This window comes from Ranitomeya variabilis, chromosome 7, assembly GCF_051348905.1.
Source record: "Ranitomeya variabilis isolate aRanVar5 chromosome 7, aRanVar5.hap1, whole genome shotgun sequence".
Taxonomy (NCBI): Eukaryota; Metazoa; Chordata; class Amphibia; order Anura; family Dendrobatidae; genus Ranitomeya; species Ranitomeya variabilis.
The window spans coordinates 196,677,205-196,698,214 of NC_135238.1; the positions used below are offsets into that span (position 1 = coordinate 196,677,205).

A 21,010-nucleotide genomic window follows, 5' to 3' on the forward strand; every position below is an offset into this window, starting at 1 on the left:
GTCTGTAATAGATGTGTAAGAGGCTCAATGTTTTTTTATACTTTATTCACAGAGAGACCTAGCCCACCAGAAAAGCTTGGAGTAACCAATGTGACCAAAGACAGTATATCACTTGCTTGGTCCAAACCAGAACATGATGGAGGAAGTAAGATTTTGGGCTACCTTGTTGAAGCACTAGAAAAGGGTCAGCAAAAATGGGTCAAATGTGCAGTCGTAAAGACAACTCGTCATGATATCCGTGGACTGAAGGAAAACGTTGACTATTTCTTCAGAGTTTTTGCTGAAAATCAAGCTGGTTTAAGTGAACCAAAAGAGCTTCTCCTACCGGTCACTGTCAAAGAAAAGCTTGGTATGTAATAGTAGACATGACATAATATGTATAAAGAATTATCATACCTTATACAATTTCTGTTGTTTCTTTTTGCTTTATTTTTAACAACATCTCTTTTCCTTTTAGAACCACCTGAGATAGATATGAGAGGTTATCCAAGCAACACAGTATATGTAAGAGCTGGCTCAAATCTAAAAGTGGACATTCCAATTTCTGGTAAGCCTCTTCCTAAGGTGACACTTAAAAGAGATGGACTTGTTGTGAAATCTACCATGAGATTCAACACTGAAACAACAGCTGAAAGTGTAATCATCAATCTGAAAGAAAGTGTTGCTGCTGATGCTGGAGCATATGAGTTAACTGCATCCAACTCTAGTGGAACCTCTCAATCAACTATCAAGATTGTGGTTCTTGACAGGCCAGGTCCAGCTGTAGGTCCAGTGATCATCAGTGATGTAACTGAAGACAGTGTAACACTACAATGGGAGCCTCCGGCTTATGATGGTGGTAGTCAAGTTACCAACTATATTGTCCTGAAGAGAGAAACAAGTACTGCTGCCTGGTCAGAAGTGTCATCTACAGTGGCTAGAAATGTCACTAAAGTCATGAAACTCACCAAAGGAGAAGAATATCAATTCCGCATTAAAGCTGAAAATCGCTTTGGCATCAGTGATCACATTGACTCTCAAACTGTTACTGTCAAGCTTCCTTACAGTAAGTTTGATGGCATACTTTAGCGTTCATATATATGTTAATGTTCAAGTTACTATTTCCTAAAATCTACTGTTTTCTTTTTTTGAAGCTTTACCTGGCCCACCTTCAACACCTTGGGTAAGCAATGTCACCCGAGAGAGCATCGCAGTGGGTTGGCATGAGCCAGTTTCTAATGGTGGAAACGCCGTCATTGGATATCATTTGGAAATGAAGGACAGAAACAGCATTTTATGGCAGAAAGTTAGCAAGACTATAATCCGCACAACTCACTTTAAGGTGTCTAATATCAGTCCTGGACTTATATATGAATTTAGAGTATATGCAGAAAATGCTGCGGGCATTGGAAAAGTCAGTCATCCATCAGAACCTGTTCTTGCAATTGATGCTTGCGGTAAGTAAATTATTTAAAAAATATATTAACCTAAAAATATCCAAAAGCCAATGTACAGTGCATTTACTAGATGAAGCAATGCAATATAATCCAACTCTGTGACATGTCTTTACCACCAAAACTAGGACAGCATGATTGTACAGTTTATTTTTTGTACAAAACAGTGGTCAAAATGCTAAACTTTTTGTTCTTTTGTGTATCATTCAAAGCAAATACACACTCAGCTAAACCAAGCATGCATATATATGTGGGTTTGGGGAAAATAGTTGTTGATCCAGCATTCAATTATTTTATTTTTGTATACCAAATGTACCTAAAAAACAAAGATAAACAAATTTTAGAAAAACTAATCATTACATTGCAACTTTCTTTACAGAGCCTCCAAGAAACGTCCGTGTCACTGATATTTCAAAGTCCTCTGTGAGCTTGACTTGGCAGAAACCAGCATATGATGGTGGCAGTAAGATCACCGGATACATTGTGGAAAAACGAGACCTTCCAACTGGCCGGTTCACCAAAGCCAGCTTTACTAATGTTATTGAAACACAATTTACAGTATCTGGCTTGACTCAAGGCTCTCAGTATGAGTTCCGAGTTTTTGCAAAGAATGCGGTTGGTTCTGTCAGTAACCCATCTGAGGTGGCAGGGCCTATCACTTGTGTTGACACGTACGGTAAGTTCACTTCATATAACTAATTAATATATTTTTCAACTGCATTATTATTATTATTTATTGTTATAGCGCCATTTATTCCATGGCGCTTTACATGTGAGGAGGGGTATACATAATGAAAACAAGTACAATAATCTTAAACAATATAAGTCATAACTGGTACAAGAGGAGAGAGGACCCTGCCCGTGAAGGCTCACAATCTACAAGGGATGGGTGAGAATACAGTAGGTGAGGATAGAGCTGGTCATGCAGCGGTTTGGTTGATCAGTGGTTACTGCAGGTTGTAGGCTTGTCGGAAGAGGTGGGAATAGCGGGGGGACAGGTGGATTAGTCGGGAAGCAGAGTTTAGAATAGATTGGAGGGGTGCGAGAGTGTTAGAGGGGAGGCCACAGAGCAGGAGGTTGCAGTAGTCAAGGCGAGAGATGATGAGGGCATGGACTAGGGTTTTTGCAGATTCTTGGTTGAGGAATGTACGGATTCGTGAAACATTTTTCAGTTGAAGTCGGCAGGAAGTGGAAAGGGCTTGGATATGTGGTTTGAAGGAGAGATCAGCATCAAGGATTACCCCAAGGCAGCGAGCTTGTGGGACTGGGGAGATTGGGCAGCCATGTACTGTAATGGATAGGTTCGTTGTGGGGGGCCGCGTGAGATGGGGAAAGATGATGAATTCTGGTTTGTCCATGTTAAGTTTCAGAAATCTAGCAGAGAAGAAGGATGAAATAGTGGACAGAAATTGAGGGATTCTGGTTAGTAGGGAGGTGATATCTGGTCCAGAGATATAGATCTGTGTGTCATCAGCATAGAGGTGATACTGAAAGCCATGAGATTCTATGAGCTGTCCCAGGCCAAAAGTGTAAATGGAGAAGAGCAGGGGCCCAAGGACTGAGCCTTGTGGGACTCCGACAGATAGGGGGCGAGGTCAGGAGGTGGTGTGTGAGTGGGAGACGCTGAATGTCCGTTCTGTTAGGTATGATGAGATCCAGGATAGGGCCAAGTCTGTGATGCCAAGGGATGAGAGGGTCTGTAATAATAGGAAATGGTCCACTGTGTCAAAGGCAGCCAAAAGGTCGAGGAGGAGGAGGACAGAGCAGTGTCGCTTGCTCTTGGCGGTTAAGAGGTCATTGGTGACCTTAGGGCAGTTTCAGTGGAATGGTGTGACCGGAAGCCAGATTGTAAGCGGTCAAAGAGGGAGCAAGAAGAGAGATGGGAGGACAGTTCAAGGTAGACGTGTTGTTCCAGTAGTTTGGAGGCATAAGGGAGAAGTGATATAGGGCGATAGCTAGATACAGAGGATGGGTCAAGAGAGGGCTTTTCGAGGATAGGTGTGATGGAGGCACATTTAAAGCTTGAGGGGAAAATACCAGTTGTTAGTGATAGGTTGAAGAGATGGGTTAGGGTTGGGATGAAGACTGTGGTGAGGTTTGGGATGGGAGCGGGTCAAGTGCACAGGTGGTGAGATGCGATTTTGAGAGTATCTATTACACTGCATCTTATGTAATCAACTACAAAAAAAGTTTGGCATAATGAAAATAGATACAAGTTGTCTTAAACATACAAATTTTACATTCCTTCACATTTTTCTGTAGGTGCACCCGTAATAGATGTACCACCAGAATATACAGATGTTCTCAAGTTCAAAGCTGGTGTGGCAGTGAAACTGAAACTTGGTATTATTGGCAAGCCTCAACCTAGCATTGAATGGTTTAGAAATGGAAAGGAACTTCAGACCAATGCTCAACTCTCCTTTGAAAACACCAGTGAGTCTTCAGGAATCCTCATTAAAGATGCATCACGAATCAACAGTGGAGTTTATGAATTAAAACTGAAGAATGCCATGGGTTCTGCATCAGCAAGTATCAGAGTACAAGTGCTTGGTATGTGTCGTAAAAACACCTTTGTGTCACATATGATATTTTACTACCTCTTTTTTGCATTTTGCTTTTTTAATATTTTTAAATGATAGCGATTATGTTTTTTTCTTTTCTGCAGATAAGCCTGGTCCACCCTCAGGACTTATTCAGTTCAAGACAGTAACGGCTGAAAAGGTTACCTTTATGTGGGAACCACCTTCAGATGATGGAGGGTCAAAGGTCACCCATTATATTGTGGAAAAACGAGAAACCAGCCGCGTGATGTGGTCTTTAGTGTCAGAAAAGCATGAGGAATGTCAAATAACAGTTACAAAACTTATTAAAGGAAATGAGTACATATTCCGTGTCAGAGGTGTAAACAAATATGGAGTTGGAGATTCTTTGGAATCTGAACCAGTTATAGCAAGAAATGCATTTGGTAAGTTATAGCGATGGTCACATATGTAGTTGTGTTTCATCAAATTTGTGTTTTTGGATACTTTAATATGAACAAATGTGTTAATTTACTGTAGTTACACCTGGACCACCAAGTATTCCTGATGTACCCACAATTACCAAGAATTCTATGACCGTCACCTGGAGTAGACCTACCGTGGATGGCGGAAGTGATATAAGTGGCTATTACTTGGAAAAACGTGACAAAAAGAGCTTAAGGTGGTTCAAGGTAATCAAAGAATCTATTCGTGACACAAGACAGAAAGTAACTGGACTTACAGAAGACAGTGAATACCAGTTCCGTGTCTGCGCAATTAATGCAGCTGGGCAAGGTCCATTTTCCGACGTTTCAGATTTTTACAAGGCTGTTGATCCAATTGGTAAGCACATATTTACCATCAGATTTTACAGATCATTAGGTAATATGCATATTTTTTAATGTACACTGTTAATTGAGGATTTTTCCTATTGTAGACAAACCTGGGCAACCAACCAAACTTAAAATTGTGGATAGTACTAAGTCATCAATTACTCTTAACTGGACCAAGCCAGTCTATGATGGAGGAAGTCCAATCACAAGCTACATTGTAGAGCTCAGAGAAGCAGATAATGAAGACTGGACTGTAGTTAGTGCTAAGGGAGAAGTCCGAACAACTGAATATGTGGTATCTTTGCTTAAACCTGGCATTGACTATTACTTCAGAGTATCAGCTGTTAATGCTGCTGGAAATGGAGAGCCTATTGAGATGACGGAAGCAGCACATGCCAAGGACATACTTGGTAAGTAATAATATTTTTACCTATGCATTTTCTGCACATTTTCGAAACCTTATGTCTCAAATTTTATGCACTTATTATTATTTTATTTGTTTTTGACCTTTACAGAGGAACCAGAGATTGACTTGGACGTTGCCCTCAGAACATCCATTGTTGCAAAGGCAGGTGAAGATGTTCAGTTAATGATTCCCTTCAAAGGACGACCTGCTCCAAGTGTAACATGGAGAAAAGGAGATAAAAATATCAGCAATGACCCAAGATATAACATTCAGAATACCGAATCATCAACACTGGTTGACATTTCTCAAGTTACACGCAATGACACTGGAAAATATGTTTTAACCATTGAAAATGGTGTTGGCCAGCCAAAATCAACATTTGTGACAGTTAAAGTGCTTGATACCCCAGCTGAGTGCCAGAAGCTCCAAATAAAAAATGTTTCTCGTGGTACCGTTACACTGGTATGGGAGCCTCCTCTTATCAATGGTGGAGCTGAAGTCACCAACTATGTTATTGAAAAGAGAGATGCCACCAAGAGAGCATGGGCTGCTGTCACAACCAAATGTTCTCACACATCCTTCAAAATAACTAGCCTGTCTGAGAAAACATCTTACTTCTTCAGAGTTATGGCAGAAAATGAGAATGGCTTGGGAGAGCCATGCAGCACAATTGAGCCTGTGAAAGCATCTGAAATCCCTGGACCAATAAGAGATCTTACAATGAAAGATTCCACAAAAACATCTGTCACTCTTACTTGGAGCAAACCCGATTACGATGGTGGCAGCATTGTCAGTGAATATATAGTGGAAAGCAAACTGAAAGATGAGAAGGAATGGTCACATGCAGGAGTCAGCAAAACTTGTGAGTTTGAAGTCTCCAAACTAAAAGAACTTTCAGTTCTTGAGTTCAGAGTTTCAGCTAAAAACGAGAAGGGATTAAGTGATGGAGTTGTTATTGGGCCTATTACTGTTAAAGACTACGTTATTCCACCTGAAGCAGATATCTCTGAAATACTTGGAGGACAAGTCACAGTTCGTATTGGACACAATGTACACATTGAGTTGCCATACAAGGGTAAGCCAAGACCAACTATATCTTGGTTAAAGGACAATATGCCTCTAAAAGAAAGTGAACACACAAGATTTAAGAAAACTGAAGCGAAACTTAGCCTTAATATCAAAAATGTCAAGAAAGAAAATGGTGGCAAGTACACTTTGATTCTTGATAATGGTGTTATTCGAAAATCCTATGTGATCACAGTGATTACACTAGGCCCTCCATCTAAGCCAAAAGGACCTGTTAGATATGATGAAATAAAAGCTGACAGCATCATAATGTCATGGGATATTCCAGATGATGACGGAGGAGGAGAAATTACATCATACAGCATAGAGAAACGTGAGACTTCTCAAACTAACTGGAAGATGGTTTGTTCCAGTGTTGCCAGGACAACATTTAAGGTTGTAAATCTTGTGAAAGGAACAGAATACCAGTTTAGGGTGCGTGCTGAAAACAGATACGGCGTGAGCCCACCCCTTAACTCTGTTGATGTCATTGCTAAGCATCAGTTTAGACCCCCAGGACCACCAGGAAAACCAGTTGTGTACAATATTACAAGTGATGGAATGTCCATTACCTGGGATGCACCAATTTATGATGGCGGCTCTGAAATTACTGGTTTCCATGTGGAAAAGAAAGAAAGAAACAGCATTTTATGGCAAAAAGTTAACTCTTCACCAATATCCAATCGGGAATATAGAATCACTGGCCTAATTGAGGGTCTTGACTACCAGTTCCGTGTTTTCGCAGAAAATTCTGCTGGCCTAAGCCCAGTAAGTGAACCAAGCAAATGTACTCTGGCCGTGTCTCCTGTTGGTAAGTACAACAAAACATAAGCAAAATCACTTAGTTTTAAACATCTTTTTTGGATTAATTTAATTTACCTTAATTATCAATATTTGCAGATCCTCCTGGAACACCTGACTATATTGATGTCACAAGAGAAACGGTTACACTGAAATGGATCCCACCATTGCGTGATGGTGGCAGTAAGATTGTGGCCTACAGCATTGAAAAACGTCAAGGAAATGAGCGTTGGCTCAGATGCAACTTTACAGATGTTTCTGAATGTCAATATACAGTGACTGGACTGAGCCCAGGAGACCGGTTTGAATTTAGAATAATTGCAAGAAATGCTGTTGGAACAATTAGCCCACCTTCACAATCTTCTGGCTACATCATGACAAGAGATGAAAGCAGTAAGCATTATTTAAATTATTTTGTACTTATTATATCTTAATAGTGATAGGATAGAAGGCCAGTAGCTGCACATTTAGGGACCAATTCATTAAAACATATACTCCAAAATAGCGTAAGAGCTTTGAAAAATTGCAAAAATGTTTGCACTGCGGGGAGTGACACAAAGATTTTGCAAATGTTGGCTTCTTCACGCCAGTTTGAATAGATTCTGCCAAAATGGTTGAAGCTGGGGAGGGGTGGGATGGGGCCATGACCATGCCTGTCCATTATATTTATGAAATGTGCTGGCATTTTGGTAGCCTGTCTGGCACAACACACGGAGGCGCACTCCACACGGACGAGGCACCAATTTCATTAAGTGGCATGCGTCTCTTAATGAATTTGGCACCTTGTGCAAGACTGGTGTAGTGTGAGCATACAATATGCCAGTCTTGATTAATTGGACCTCTTAGTATTTAGCACATTTTATTATTTACTTTAATTAAATGTATTATTAGTTAGTAAACTGCATTTTATTTTGTACTTTATAGTAAAATTTACTGCACATTAGATTAATTTTATTCAGTAGTTTTGACTAGAAGATAAGAATATGCACCTCTATTGTAGTGGAAAAACTTCTAAATTGCTTATCTTTAAAAATATAGCAAAAAAGAAATCTACAAATACTCCATACTATGCATTTCATTATAGTCCTTGGTATTCCTGATAATTTAATCTGTAAATTAACTTTCCCAATACTTCAATACTAATTTAAAATATACATTTTCCTATAGTTGCTCCTAGCATTGAATTTGGACCAGAGCACTTTGAAGGACTCACTGTTAAAGCTGGAGAAAGCATCAAAGTTAAAGCTTTGATCAAAGGACGTCCTGTGCCTCAAGTTATTTGGCTGAAAGACGGAAAAGAGATTGAAAAGAGGCTTGCAATAGAAACAAGCAGTGGAATTGGATATAGCACCATTTTCGTGAGAGATGCTACACGTGACCATCGTGGTGTGTATGCTGTCGAAGCCAAGAACTCATCAGGCACCAAGAGAGCTGATATGACAATACGGGTGCAAGGTATGTGTAAATTTCATAGACTATAATCAATAACAACACCCTTCATGTTATGTACAAACGTTTCATAAGCCTACAAGTCCAATTTACATATAATGAGGTCTAGTAATATTCACAGCAACCCATTTTTAATGCACTGTTATTTTTTGACCAGATACACCCGGACCTGTTGGTGGACCTATAAGATTCAGCAATATCAGTGGTGAAAAGGTGACCTTGTATTGGGAACCCCCTGCCAATGACGGTTGCGCTGTTATAACTAATTATGTCATTGAAAAACGTGAGACCAGCAGATTGTCTTGGGCTTTGGTTACAGACCAGTGTGAAGCCTGCTCACACACAGTTACTAAATTAATCAAGGGAAATGAATATCAGTTCCGTATCTCAGCAGCCAATAAGTTCGGCGTTGGAAAAGCTCTTGACTCAGATCCTGTCATTGCACAGATACAATACAGTAAGTCAAAATTCTACTGAAGATAAAATTGAATGTATAAAGATTTTAACAAATAAGTATGGTATTATTAATACTTTCAAACTTGTTTCCTAGCTGTTCCAGATGCACCTGGAGTACCAGATGCCACTCATGTGACTGGAGACAGCATTACAGTAACATGGGCAAGACCAAAATCTGATGGTGGAAATGAAATAAAGCAATATATCTTAGAAAGAAGAGAAAAGAAGAGCTTAAGATGGGTTAAAGTATCCAGTAAGAAACCCATCACTGAGATCAGATACAGAGTAACTGGCCTGGTTGAAGGAAATGAATACGAGTTCCGTGTAATTGCTGAAAATAATGCAGGACTTGGAGAACCAAGTGGAATATCCAGACTGTTTAAATGCAAAGAGCCTGTAAATCCACCAAGTGCTCCTAGCATTGTGAAAGTCAGTGATACTACTAAAACATCAGTAAGCCTGGAATGGACAAAGCCAGCATTTGACGGTGGTATGGAAATTATTGGATACATTATTGAAATGTGCAAAGCTGATCTTGGTGAATGGCACAAAGTTAATGTAGAAGCCGTAGTAGCCACAAAATTTACAGTCGTGGATCTTGAAACTGGTGAAAACTACAAGTTCAGGGTTTCTGCAGTGAATGGAGCAGGAAAAGGAGACAGCTGCGAAGTTCCTGCTACAGTACAAGCTACTGACAGGCTAACATCTCCAGAAATCGATATTGATGCTAACTTTAAGCAGACACACATTGTAAGAGCTGGGGCAAGCATTCGTCTCTTCATTGCTTTCAAAGGTAGACCTACACCAACTGCTATCTGGACAAAGCCTGATTCTGACCTCAGTGTGAGAGCTGATATTCATACTACAGACTCATTCAGCACCCTGACAGTGGAAGACTGTACCAGATATGATGCTGGCAAGTACACTTTCACCGTAGAAAACAACAGTGGCACAAAGTCTATCACATTTACTGTGAAGGTGCTAGACTCCCCTGGACCACCAGGCCCAATTACATTCAAGGATGTGACAAGGGGATCTATTACCTTGCTATGGGATGCTCCTCTTAATGATGGAGGTGCACGTATTCACCACTATGTAGTGCAAAGACGTGAAGCAAGCCGTCGCAGCTGGCAAGTAGTCAGTGAAAAGTGCTCTAGGCAGATAATTAAGGTTACAGATCTTCTGGAAGGTCAACCATACTACTTCCGCATTTCAGCAGAAAATGAATATGGTCTAGGAGAGGCTTTTGAAACACCAGAGCCCATTGTCGCTACAGAAGAGCCAGCACCACCAAAGAGATTAGACATCATAGATACAAGCAAGTCATCTGTAACGTTAGCTTGGCTAAAACCCGAGCATGATGGTGGAAGCCGTATATCCTCCTACCTCATTGAAATGAAACAGAAGGGATCAGATCACTGGATCGAGGCTGGTCAAACAAAACTTTTAACGCTGATAGTTGACAATCTCATAGAAAATACTGAATATGAGTTCCGTGTTCGTGCCAAGAATGATGCAGGATACAGTGAACCAAGAGAAGCATTTTCATCTGTGATTATTAAAGAACCTCAAATTGAGCCAACTGCTGATTTGAGCGGCATCACCAGGCAACTTATTACTTGCAAAGCCGGCAGCAATTTCACAATTGACATACCATTCAGTGGCCGTCCAGTACCAAAGGTTACCTGGAAATTGGAAGAAATGAGACTTAAAGAAACTGACAGAGTAGCCATTAAGACAACAAAAGACAGAACAACTCTGACAGTCAAAGACAGTATGAGAGGTGACTCTGGAAGATACTTCCTGACCCTTGAAAATACTGCTGGTGTGAAAACATTCACTGTGACAGTAATAGTGATTGGAAGACCAGGTTCTGTTACCGGACCTATTGAAGTGTCCTCTGTGTCTGCTGAATCATGTGTATTGACTTGGGCTGAACCTGAAGATAATGGTGGAACAGACATCACAAACTATATTGTTGAGAAACGTGAATCTGGTACCACGTCCTGGCAACTTGTTAACTCCAGTGTAAAACGTACACAAATCAAAGTTACCCACCTTACCAAATACATGGAATATACCTTCCGCATCAGTGCGGAAAACAGATTTGGTGTCAGCAAGCCTCTAGAATCTACACCTATTGTTGCTGAACATCCTTTCGGTAAGAGGACATTTTTGATTTGACACTTATCTTCATGTAGCATAGTAAAAGTGTACACAGTAATATAACACCATATTCTTGCATTTCTTTTAATTAGTACCACCAAGCCCACCAACAAGACCTGAAGTGTATTCTGTTTCTGCTAATGCCATGGGAATCCGGTGGGAGGAACCATATCACGATGGTGGAAGCAAAGTTAGCGGATACTGGGTTGAAAGGAAAGAACGTAACACCATCCTATGGGTGAAGGATAACAAGATCCCATGTTTTGATTGTAATTACAAAGTAACAGGATTGGTTGAAGGTTTGGAGTATCAGTTCCGAGTATATGCTTTGAATGCTGCCGGCATCAGCAAGGCCAGTGAAGCCTCAAGACCTGTAATGGCTCAAAATCCTGTCGGTAAGTGAATTAAAATCAACCTTCTCATATACTTATAACATCTGAATAATATATATATTTAGCTGCTCTGCTAGATTACTACATTGATGGATTTTTTTCATAGAAATAAAATGTCCTTTTAATTCTAACATTATATACTTTTTTCTGTTTAAAGATCCACCAGGAAGACCAGAGGTAACAGATGTTACCAGATCTTCAGTTGCATTGAGCTGGTCAGCTCCTCTTTATGATGGCGGTAGCAAGATTGTGGGTTACATAGTAGAACGCAAACCATTCAACGAAACTGGAGACGGACGCTGGCTGAAATGTAACTACACTACAGTTTCAGAAAACTTCTTCAATGTTACGGCTCTTAGTGAAGGAGAAGTTTATGACTTCCGTGTACTGGCTAAGAATGCCTCCGGTGTAATAAGTGCCGCATCACAGCCCACTGGTGCTGTTACTTGCAAAGATGAATATTGTGAGTATTTATGTACACATTTATTTCCTTTCTAACTTATCCAGTAATAAAATATAGTAAAATGGGAAAATATGCAACAAATTTCAAAATTACCTTCGCCATTAAAACAATTTTCATCTATTTTTTTTTTACCCTTAGCACCTCCCAAAGCCGAACTTGATAGTAAACTACAAGGAGATGTTGTTACCATAAGAGCTGGTTCTGATCTTGTACTTGACGCATCTATTGGTGGTAAACCCGAACCTAAAGTCTTCTGGTTAAAGGGAGACAAAGAACTGGAAGTCTGTGAAAAGATCTCTCTACAGTATACAAGCAAACGCGCCCTGGCAGTTGTCAAGTTCTGTGATAGAAGTGATACTGGAAAATACACTTTGACAGTTAAGAATGCAAGCGGCACAAAATCTGTTTCTGTGCTCGTTAAAGTACTTGGTAAGTCAGCTCATACCCTTTAACAAAATCACAATTTATAGGAAGAGTTGAGTAATAATCAAATGTTGCTTTTTTATTTTTTAGACTCTCCAGGTGCTTGCGCAGGCAAAATTAACATCAGTAGAGTTACTGAAGAGAAATGTTCCCTTTCATGGAGTGCACCTCAAGAAGATGGAGGTGCTGAAATCACTCACTACATTATTGAACGTCGTGAAACCAGTCGTCTTAACTGGGCGATTGTTGAACCTGAGTGCCAGACTCTTTCATGCACTGTGACCAGGATGATAAAGAACAATGAATATATATTCCGTATAAGGGCAGTTAACAAGTATGGACCAGGTCTCCCAGTTGAGTCCGAACCTGTTGTTGCAAGAAATTCATTCAGTAAGTACAATATTCCAACTTAATTAATTAACATCAAAAGTGAAGATATTTGTTTTGCAAAATATCTAATATTCCATTTTATTACAGCTATTCCATCACCACCGGGTGCACCTGAAGTTGCTGGAGTCAGCAAGGACCATGTCATTATTCAATGGCTGAAACCAGAATCGGATGGCGGTAGTGAAATCAGTACTTACATTGTAGACAAAAGAGAGAAGAAGAGTGTGAGATGGACAAGAGTGAACAGAGATTACACCATTTATGACACACGCTTGAAGATCACTGGCTTATTGGAAGGAAGTGAATACCAATTCCGTGTTAGTGCAGTTAATGCAGCAGGAAACAGTGAGCCCAGTGACTCATCTCCATACGTCCAGTGCAGAGATCCTACCTGTAAGTTTTTAAGAAATTTTATAAAACCATTGAAATAAAATAGTAGGGCATTTACCAGAGTATATATAATAATAATGAATATAAAATAAACGAGCAACTTAGATATTTAAATTATTGTGTCTGGAAACAATTACCTTAAGAAGAAATTGAATAGCTGTTTAGAAGTCATCAGAAGTTACCATGAAAACTTCAAGATATGGAATACAAGACTTGCAAACTTGTGCAATGTTGTTAAAAATGCTTGTTTTTCTATTCTTCTAGACACCCCAGCCGCTCCTTCCGTTCCAAGAGTTGTGGACACCACTAAACAAAGTATCAGCTTGGCATGGTCTAAGCCTTTGTATGATGGAGGCTCTGACATTTTAGGTTACGTTCTTGAGATGCAAGAAGAAGGTAGCGACCAATGGTACAGACCACATACTACTGCTGTCCTGAGAAACCCTGAATTTACAATCACAGGTTTAAAGACGAGCCATAAATATCGCTTCAGAGTTGCAGCTACAAATACTAATGGCTCAAGTGAATTTAGTGAATCAACCGCTGAAATTGAGCCAGTTGAAAGAATAGGTAATGTATAGAAAGAAAGAATTCTATCTTTCTGAATATTTTATGCTTATCTGGTGCTATGTATTAATTGCATGAGTTTTCTCTTCAGAAATCCCTGACTTGGAGCTTGCCGATGACCTTAAAAAGATTGTTACGGTCAGAGCTGGTGGCTCTTTACGTCTTATGGTATCTGTGTTTGGAAGACCATCTCCAACAATCTCATGGAGAAAAGAAGGTGTTGATCTTGCAAGCCGAGCTATGATTGACATTACCGACAGCTATACCTTACTTGTAATTGAGAAGGTGAACAGATATGATGCTGGAAAATACATTATCGAAGCTGTCAACCAATCTGGAAAGAAATCGGCAACAGTTGTAGTCAAAGTTTATGGTAAGACACAAAGCATGTGCCATCTCAAAGTAATTTATTTGTGATTGGATACACAATTAATAACAAATATGCTTCCATTTTATCAATGAATCATGCTTCTTTCAGATTCTCCAGGCCCTTGTGCCGCAGTAAAGGTAAAAGAAGTCTCCAGAGAGTCCGTCACAATCACTTGGGATGTGCCAAAACTGGATGGCGGAGCCCCAGTTAATAACTACATCATTGAAAGACGTGAAGCCGCCATGAGAGCCTTCAAGACAGTAACCACAAAATGCAACAAGACAATTTACAGAGTTTCAGGTTTGACCGAAGGTTTGATGTACTACTTTAGAGTTTTGCCAGAGAACATTTATGGCATTGGTGAAGCCTGTGAAACATCTGATGCAGTATTAGTTTCTGAAGTTCCAATGGTGCCACAAAAACTGGAGATTGCTGATGTTACTAAATCTACGGTATCTCTGGTATGGGAGAAACCTCTCCACGATGGTGGTAGCAGACTAACCGGCTACGTTATTGAAGCTTGCAGAGCTGGAACAGATAAATGGATGAAAGTTGCAACTCTGAAACCAACAGTACTTGATTACATTGTTACATCACTTAATGAAGGTGAACAATATCTGTTCAGAGTCAGAGCACAAAACCAAAAAGGTGTGTCTGAACCACAGGAGATTGTAACTGCAGTGATGGTTCAAGACCAGAAAGGTAAAAACTATAATTCCACATGTACATTCATTGTTTCTACTTTTATTTATGATCTTGTGCAAGTTTTGTGACTTTTCATGTATCTCTTTGTAGTACTGCCTTCCATTGATCTGGCTGGAATACCTCAGAAGACTGTACATGTACCATCTGGCCGACCAATCGAGCTTGCATTGCCCATTCATGGCCGTCCTCCTCCAGCAGCATCATGGTTCTTTGCAGGATCCAGGATAAAGGAGGTTGACCGTGTGAAAATTGAAACTGTAAACAAAGTAGCCAAACTAACCATTCGTGAGACTACCATCAATGATACTGGAGATTATACACTTGAAGTTAAAAATACAACCGGAACAGTCTCTGAAGTAATTAAAGTTATAATTCTTGGTAAGTGTTGCACTTTCAATTTTTATTCAAAAAGAAAAAAAAATATTATGTTGATGAAATAATTACTTATATAATATATAAATAATAATATTATAATATATTATTATATTATTAGAAGTTATAATATATTAATAATAATTATGATAAATATAATATATAAAACTATTTTTATGATTTTTCCTTGGAAACAGACAAACCTGGGCCACCTATTGGACCAATTTCTATTGATGAAATTGATGCCACATCAGTAACAATTTCATGGGAACCACCAGTGATGGATGGCGGTGCTACAATTAGCGGCTATGTTGTGGAACAACGGGATGCTCACCGTCCTGGATGGTTACCGGTTTCTGAGTCTGTCACAAGAACAATGTACAAATTCACAAGACTCATTGAAGGCACTGAATATGTATTCAGAGTGGCAGCTACAAATCGCTTTGGTATTGGTTCCTATTTACAATCTGAAGTTGTGGAATGCAAGAGCAGAATAAGTAAGTACAAGCTATGTATCCTGTATGTACACTACAGATGATAATTTATTTTCTAGGATTACTTTTTAAGTTTAAAACCTGTCAATGAATTAATATGCACTAAACAAGCAGATAAGTAATTCTTCTAGTGACACAAATTAATTTTGGCCATTTTCCTAATTGCCAAACGACTAGTGGTATCTGTTATGTTATTTCAGGTTATCCTGGACCACCAGAGACTCCACAGGTGTTTGACGTGTCACGTGATGGTATGACCCTAACTTGGAACCCTCCAGATGAAGATGGTGGATCACAGGTCATTGGTTATATTGTAGAACGCAAAGAAGTCAGAGCTGATCGATGGGTTCGTGCCAATAAAGTGCCTGTGACAATGACTCGCTACCGGTCTACTGGACTTATTGAAGGCTTGGAATATGAACATCGTATTACAGCTATAAATGCAAGGGGCGTAGGAAAACCAAGCCGATCATCCAAACCTGCAGTTGCCATGGATCCAATAGGTATATTAAGCAAAAATATATTTTTTTATTTGCTTTGTAGTTAAATTATTAGAATTAAGTGTTTGTACATGATTTGTGAACACAAGATTATACTTAGTCCTACAGAGCAAGAGAAAATCTTTGGGGTAGAACTCCACTCTGCCTAGCAGAGGAGGATTTCAAAATTTCAATTAGGACATCCTCAGTTGGGGAGACATGAGTGTCAGTGGGTGCTGTTGTCCGCTGGCCTGGCTGTCTTTAGAAAGACCGCCTGGACCAGGGCTCATCCTACTGAACGCTCGTACTCCTTCTCTGTAGGCATAATATTAATCAGACAACACAGGGTAAGGGTAAAACAGTGTTGAAAAACTTTATTGGATCACCAACAGTCAACATACAGTATAGTGTAGTCCCAGCAAGATGGTGCAAATCACAGAGTCTCACCCTTCCGCTGACTTGCCAGGAATTAGAACATCTGCAACTTCAGGGCCAACTACCCCAACCAGTGGCAACCAATTTTTGGTGGGCACCCACAGAGAGAAGGAAGCATCTAGCTTAGCATGCTGACAGGGTCCATTGAGGTATGTGGCCAGATGACTTGATTGCCCCAACCTGGGTTCTCCAAATGTCTCCATGGGTTCAGCGATGGGCAGTGGATCAAATCTGTTTTCCTCCGATTCGGTTAGAGCCATGGTGATTTGGCTGCTGTCCTCTGGAGTCTCTGGAAACAGAGGCAGATGCCCCTTTTATAGTTCACAACTCTTATTCAGGCATTTTCCAAAGGTTTGGGAAACCACTGTTCAATCAACCTGTGCATTTTGTTCCTCAATGTTTGCAGAACAATATGCATGGACTGATACAGTAGGTAGTGAGCAGGTATTCACCAAATTAACAAATATTGATTGTTCAACTAGCCTGCGTGTTTGTCCCTAAAGGATAGCAGAACAATAAGCTGCAAGGACTGATGCAGGTAGTCATTAAATCAATAAATCAACAAACATCAATTCAACCTACAAGACTCAATGTTCAGACTCATATGAACAATAGCTCATGTCCCTAGGTCTACTGAATAATATGTCTGGCATAATTAAGAATAAAGACGATGTTGTCACAACAATCATATGTCATAATAGATTATATTACAATGCAGTTATGAGACAAGAGTAATCATATACTGACATATATTAAACTGTGATTTACAGCTCCTCCCGAGAAGCCTCAGAATCCAAGAGTTACTGATACAACAAGAACATCTGTTTCTTTGGCATGGAGTCCACCTGAAGAGGAGGGAGGCTCTAAAGTCACTGGTTACTTAATTGAAATGCAAAAGATTGATCAATATGAATGGACTAAGTGCAACACAACACCATCTAAAATCTGTGAATATACCCTTACTCACTTACCACAAGGAGCAGAGTACAGGTTCCGTGTTATGGCATGCAATGCTGGAGGACCTGGAGAGCCAGCAGATGTCCCAGGAACAGTTAAGATCACGGAAATGCTTGGTAAGACATTGAGAAAACAAGATTATGAAGTCAGATATTTGTAAATGGTTTGCATAATTAATCATTTTTGTTTTACAGCTTATCCTGATTATGAACTGGATGAAAAATACCAAGAAGGCCTTGTTATAAGACAAGGTAGTGCAATTAGAATAACCATACCAATAAAAGGTAAACCCATCCCAGTATGTAAATGGACCAAGGAAGGTCGGGATGTAAGCAGCCGAGCAATGATCGCAACTTCTGAGACACACACTGAACTTGTCATCAAAGATGCTGTAAGAGAGGACTCAGGAACATATGACTTGTTCCTTGAGAATAAATGTGGCAAAAAGGCTGTTTACATTAAGGTCAAAGTTATTGGAAGTCCAGATACTCCCGAAGGTCCTCTGGAATATGATGACATCCAGTCACGCTCTGTAAGAGTAAGTTGGAGAGCACCTGCTGATGATGGTGGCTCGGATATTTTTGGCTACATTGTTGAAAGACGAGAAGTACCAAAGACTGCTTGGTATACAGTTGATTCACGTGTGAAAGCAACATCTTTAGTTGTTAAAGGACTCAAAGAAAACGTTGAATATCATTTCCGTGTTTCATGTGAAAATCAGTTTGGTATTAGTCGTCCACTAAAATCAGAAGAACCGGCTGTACCAAAAACACAACTGAGTAAGTATTAATTGTCACTATTGCTGAATATATAGAACCTGAAAGATATGTTGATAATAGTTATGTTACAATATTACAGTGTGTATGTGTCATCTATGCAATTTTCAAATTTGCAGATGTACCAGAAGCTCCAAGCAACCCACCAGAAATAATGGATATCACAAAGAGCTGTGTCAGCCTATCCTGGTCTCGTCCTAGAGATGATGGTGGTTCTCGAGTCACAGGATACTATATTGAACGCAAAGAGACAACCACAGATAAATGGGTTAGACATAATAAGACCCAAATTACTACAACTATGTATACCATCACAGGACTTGTCCCAGATGCTGAATATCAGTTCCGCATTGTTGCACAAAATGATATAGGACTGAGCGAGCCAAGCCCAGCATCTGACTCAGTTATTTGTAAAGATCCATTTGGTAAGTGGTTAAATTACTTGATAACATATTATAGCGTAATAAGTACAAATGTGTTATGTTGACAATAAAATTATAATCTTTTGTATTTTCCAGACAAACCAAGCCAACCAGGTGACATTGAAGTTACATCTGTATCGAAAGATAGTATAACAATACAATGGGAAAAACCAGAGTGTGATGGGGGTAAAGATATCCTTGGATACTGGGTTGAACACCGACAATCTGGAGACAGCGCCTGGAAAAAATGCAATAAAGAACTCATCAAGGACAGACAGTTTACTATGGGTGGTCTACTGGAAGCTACTGAATATGAATTCAGAGTATCTGCAGAAAATGAAACTGGAATTAGCCGACCTCGTAGAACGGCAATGGCTGTGAGAACTAAACTTACCTGTAAGTTTTACCTTAACATTTTTTTCTTACGGAGATAAACAAATTTTTATTGAAACAAGTGTATATAATATATCAAGTTACTAATTTTTTTTTTACAACTTTTTAACACAGCTGGAGAAGCTCCTGGTCTACGTCAAGAAATAAAAGAAGTCACAACCAAACTAGGTGAAAGTGCCAAACTAACATGCCAAATAGTTGGTAGACCATTGCCTGACATCAAATGGTACCGCTTCGGCAAAGAATTGGTACAAAGCCGCAAGTACAAAATGTCCTCAGATGGACGTAGTCACACACTGACAGTATTGACTGAAGAGCAGGAAGATGAAGGACTCTACACTTGCATTGCAGTTAATGATGGTGGAGAAATTGAAACAAGTGGCAAACTACTTTTGGAAGCCAGTCCACAGTTCCATCCTGGATTCCCTCTGAAGGAGAAATATTACGCAGGAGTAGGCACAACTCTCCGCCTTCATGTGGCATATATCGGACGCCCTGTGCCAGCCATTACATGGTTCTTTGGCAAAAAACCATTGAAATCTTCTGAAAATATCACCATTGAGAATACTGAACATTATACCCACCTTGTCATTAAGAATGTGCAGCACAAGACTCATGCTGGCAAATACAAGGTGCAACTAAGCAACATATTTGGAACAGTTGATACAGTACTTAATGTTGATATACAAGGTACATTATTGCTTAATAACACAAGGGTTTTAATTCAATACTTTTCCCTTTTTTTCGTGTGACAAATATAATTTAACTTAAAAATGTTTCTTTCTCCACAGATAAACCAGATAAGCCCACAGGTCCAATCGTTGTCGATGCTTTATTGAAAAATTCAGTTGTAATCAGCTGGAAGCCACCAGAAGATGATGGTGGATCTATGGTGACTAACTATGTAGTGGAGCGCAGAGAAGCTAAGGAAGGGGAAGTATGGCAGCTAGTGTCTTCTGCAATTTCTGGTACTACCTGTCGCATTGTTAATCTTAATGAAAATGCCGGCTATTACTTCCGTGTTTCTGCTCAAAACTTATATGGCATCAGTGAATCTTTGGAGATACCATCTATTGTTCTAATAAAGAGTCCATTTGGTGAGTAGAGTTGAAGTAATAGGTGCAAAAGACATATAAAGCATGTGGAAGCAACTTACTTTTAAGAGTATAATTCTGTATCTAAAGTATTATGAATTTAAATTGCAGAGAAACCAGGAGCCCCAGTTAAACCAGTCGTTACAGCCATCACAAAGGATTCATGTGTTGTGTCCTGGAAACCACCAGCCAGCGATGGAGGTGCGAAGATTACAAATTACTTCCTTGAGAAACGTGAGAAGAAGCAGAACAAATGGATTTCTGTGACCACAGAGGAAATTCATGAAACAGTATACTCTGTTGAGGGTCTCATTGAAGATCTTGAATATGAGTTCCGTGTTAAATGTGAAAATCTTGGAGGCGAAAGTGAATGGAGTGAAATATCTGAACCTATGGTTCCTAAAACTGATATACCAATCCGTGCTCCACATTTTAAGGAAGAACTGAGAAGCCTAAATGTTAAATACAAGAGCACAGCTACATTTGTCTGCAAAGTTATTGGCCATCCCAAGCCTGTTGTTAAATGGTTTAAACAAGGTAAAGAGATACTTCCAGATGGAGAAAAGGTGAAGCTACAGGAATTCAAGGGCGGATATTATCAGCTTGTTATCACAAATGTCTTTGAAGATGATGCTACAGTTTACCAAGTTAGAGCAACGAACCAAGGAGGGTCGATTTCTGCTACAGCTTCCTTGGATGTGGAAGGTAAACACCGTTTTAACAATGTTTTAGAGTTAGGTATGTACTTTTGTTTATTTTT

At 39.6% G+C, this 21,010-nt stretch overlaps 1 protein-coding gene across 1 annotated transcript in view; it reads left to right on the forward strand.

Annotated features, from left to right (window-relative positions):
• Window positions 1-21,010, forward strand: part of TTN (titin) — a 285,913-nt gene that overhangs the window by 254,292 nt on the left and 10,611 nt on the right. Inside the window, exons 281-311 of the mRNA XM_077272621.1 lie at window positions 53-349; window positions 458-1,045; window positions 1,134-1,436; window positions 1,813-2,109; window positions 3,696-3,983; window positions 4,099-4,398; window positions 4,493-4,795; window positions 4,890-5,195; window positions 5,301-7,067; window positions 7,157-7,450; window positions 8,225-8,512; window positions 8,664-8,963; window positions 9,057-11,123; window positions 11,221-11,523; window positions 11,678-11,983; window positions 12,122-12,412; window positions 12,497-12,796; window positions 12,884-13,189; window positions 13,451-13,756; window positions 13,845-14,126; window positions 14,232-14,825; window positions 14,919-15,206; window positions 15,398-15,697; window positions 15,895-16,197; window positions 17,379-17,681; window positions 17,760-18,344; window positions 18,461-18,766; window positions 18,860-19,159; window positions 19,271-19,846; window positions 19,948-20,253; window positions 20,362-20,955. Coding sequence (XP_077128736.1) covers window positions 53-349; window positions 458-1,045; window positions 1,134-1,436; window positions 1,813-2,109; window positions 3,696-3,983; window positions 4,099-4,398; window positions 4,493-4,795; window positions 4,890-5,195; window positions 5,301-7,067; window positions 7,157-7,450; window positions 8,225-8,512; window positions 8,664-8,963; window positions 9,057-11,123; window positions 11,221-11,523; window positions 11,678-11,983; window positions 12,122-12,412; window positions 12,497-12,796; window positions 12,884-13,189; window positions 13,451-13,756; window positions 13,845-14,126; window positions 14,232-14,825; window positions 14,919-15,206; window positions 15,398-15,697; window positions 15,895-16,197; window positions 17,379-17,681; window positions 17,760-18,344; window positions 18,461-18,766; window positions 18,860-19,159; window positions 19,271-19,846; window positions 19,948-20,253; window positions 20,362-20,955 — 13,947 coding nt within the window. The remainder of the gene's footprint in view (window positions 1-52; window positions 350-457; window positions 1,046-1,133; window positions 1,437-1,812; window positions 2,110-3,695; window positions 3,984-4,098; window positions 4,399-4,492; window positions 4,796-4,889; window positions 5,196-5,300; window positions 7,068-7,156; window positions 7,451-8,224; window positions 8,513-8,663; window positions 8,964-9,056; window positions 11,124-11,220; window positions 11,524-11,677; window positions 11,984-12,121; window positions 12,413-12,496; window positions 12,797-12,883; window positions 13,190-13,450; window positions 13,757-13,844; window positions 14,127-14,231; window positions 14,826-14,918; window positions 15,207-15,397; window positions 15,698-15,894; window positions 16,198-17,378; window positions 17,682-17,759; window positions 18,345-18,460; window positions 18,767-18,859; window positions 19,160-19,270; window positions 19,847-19,947; window positions 20,254-20,361; window positions 20,956-21,010) is intronic.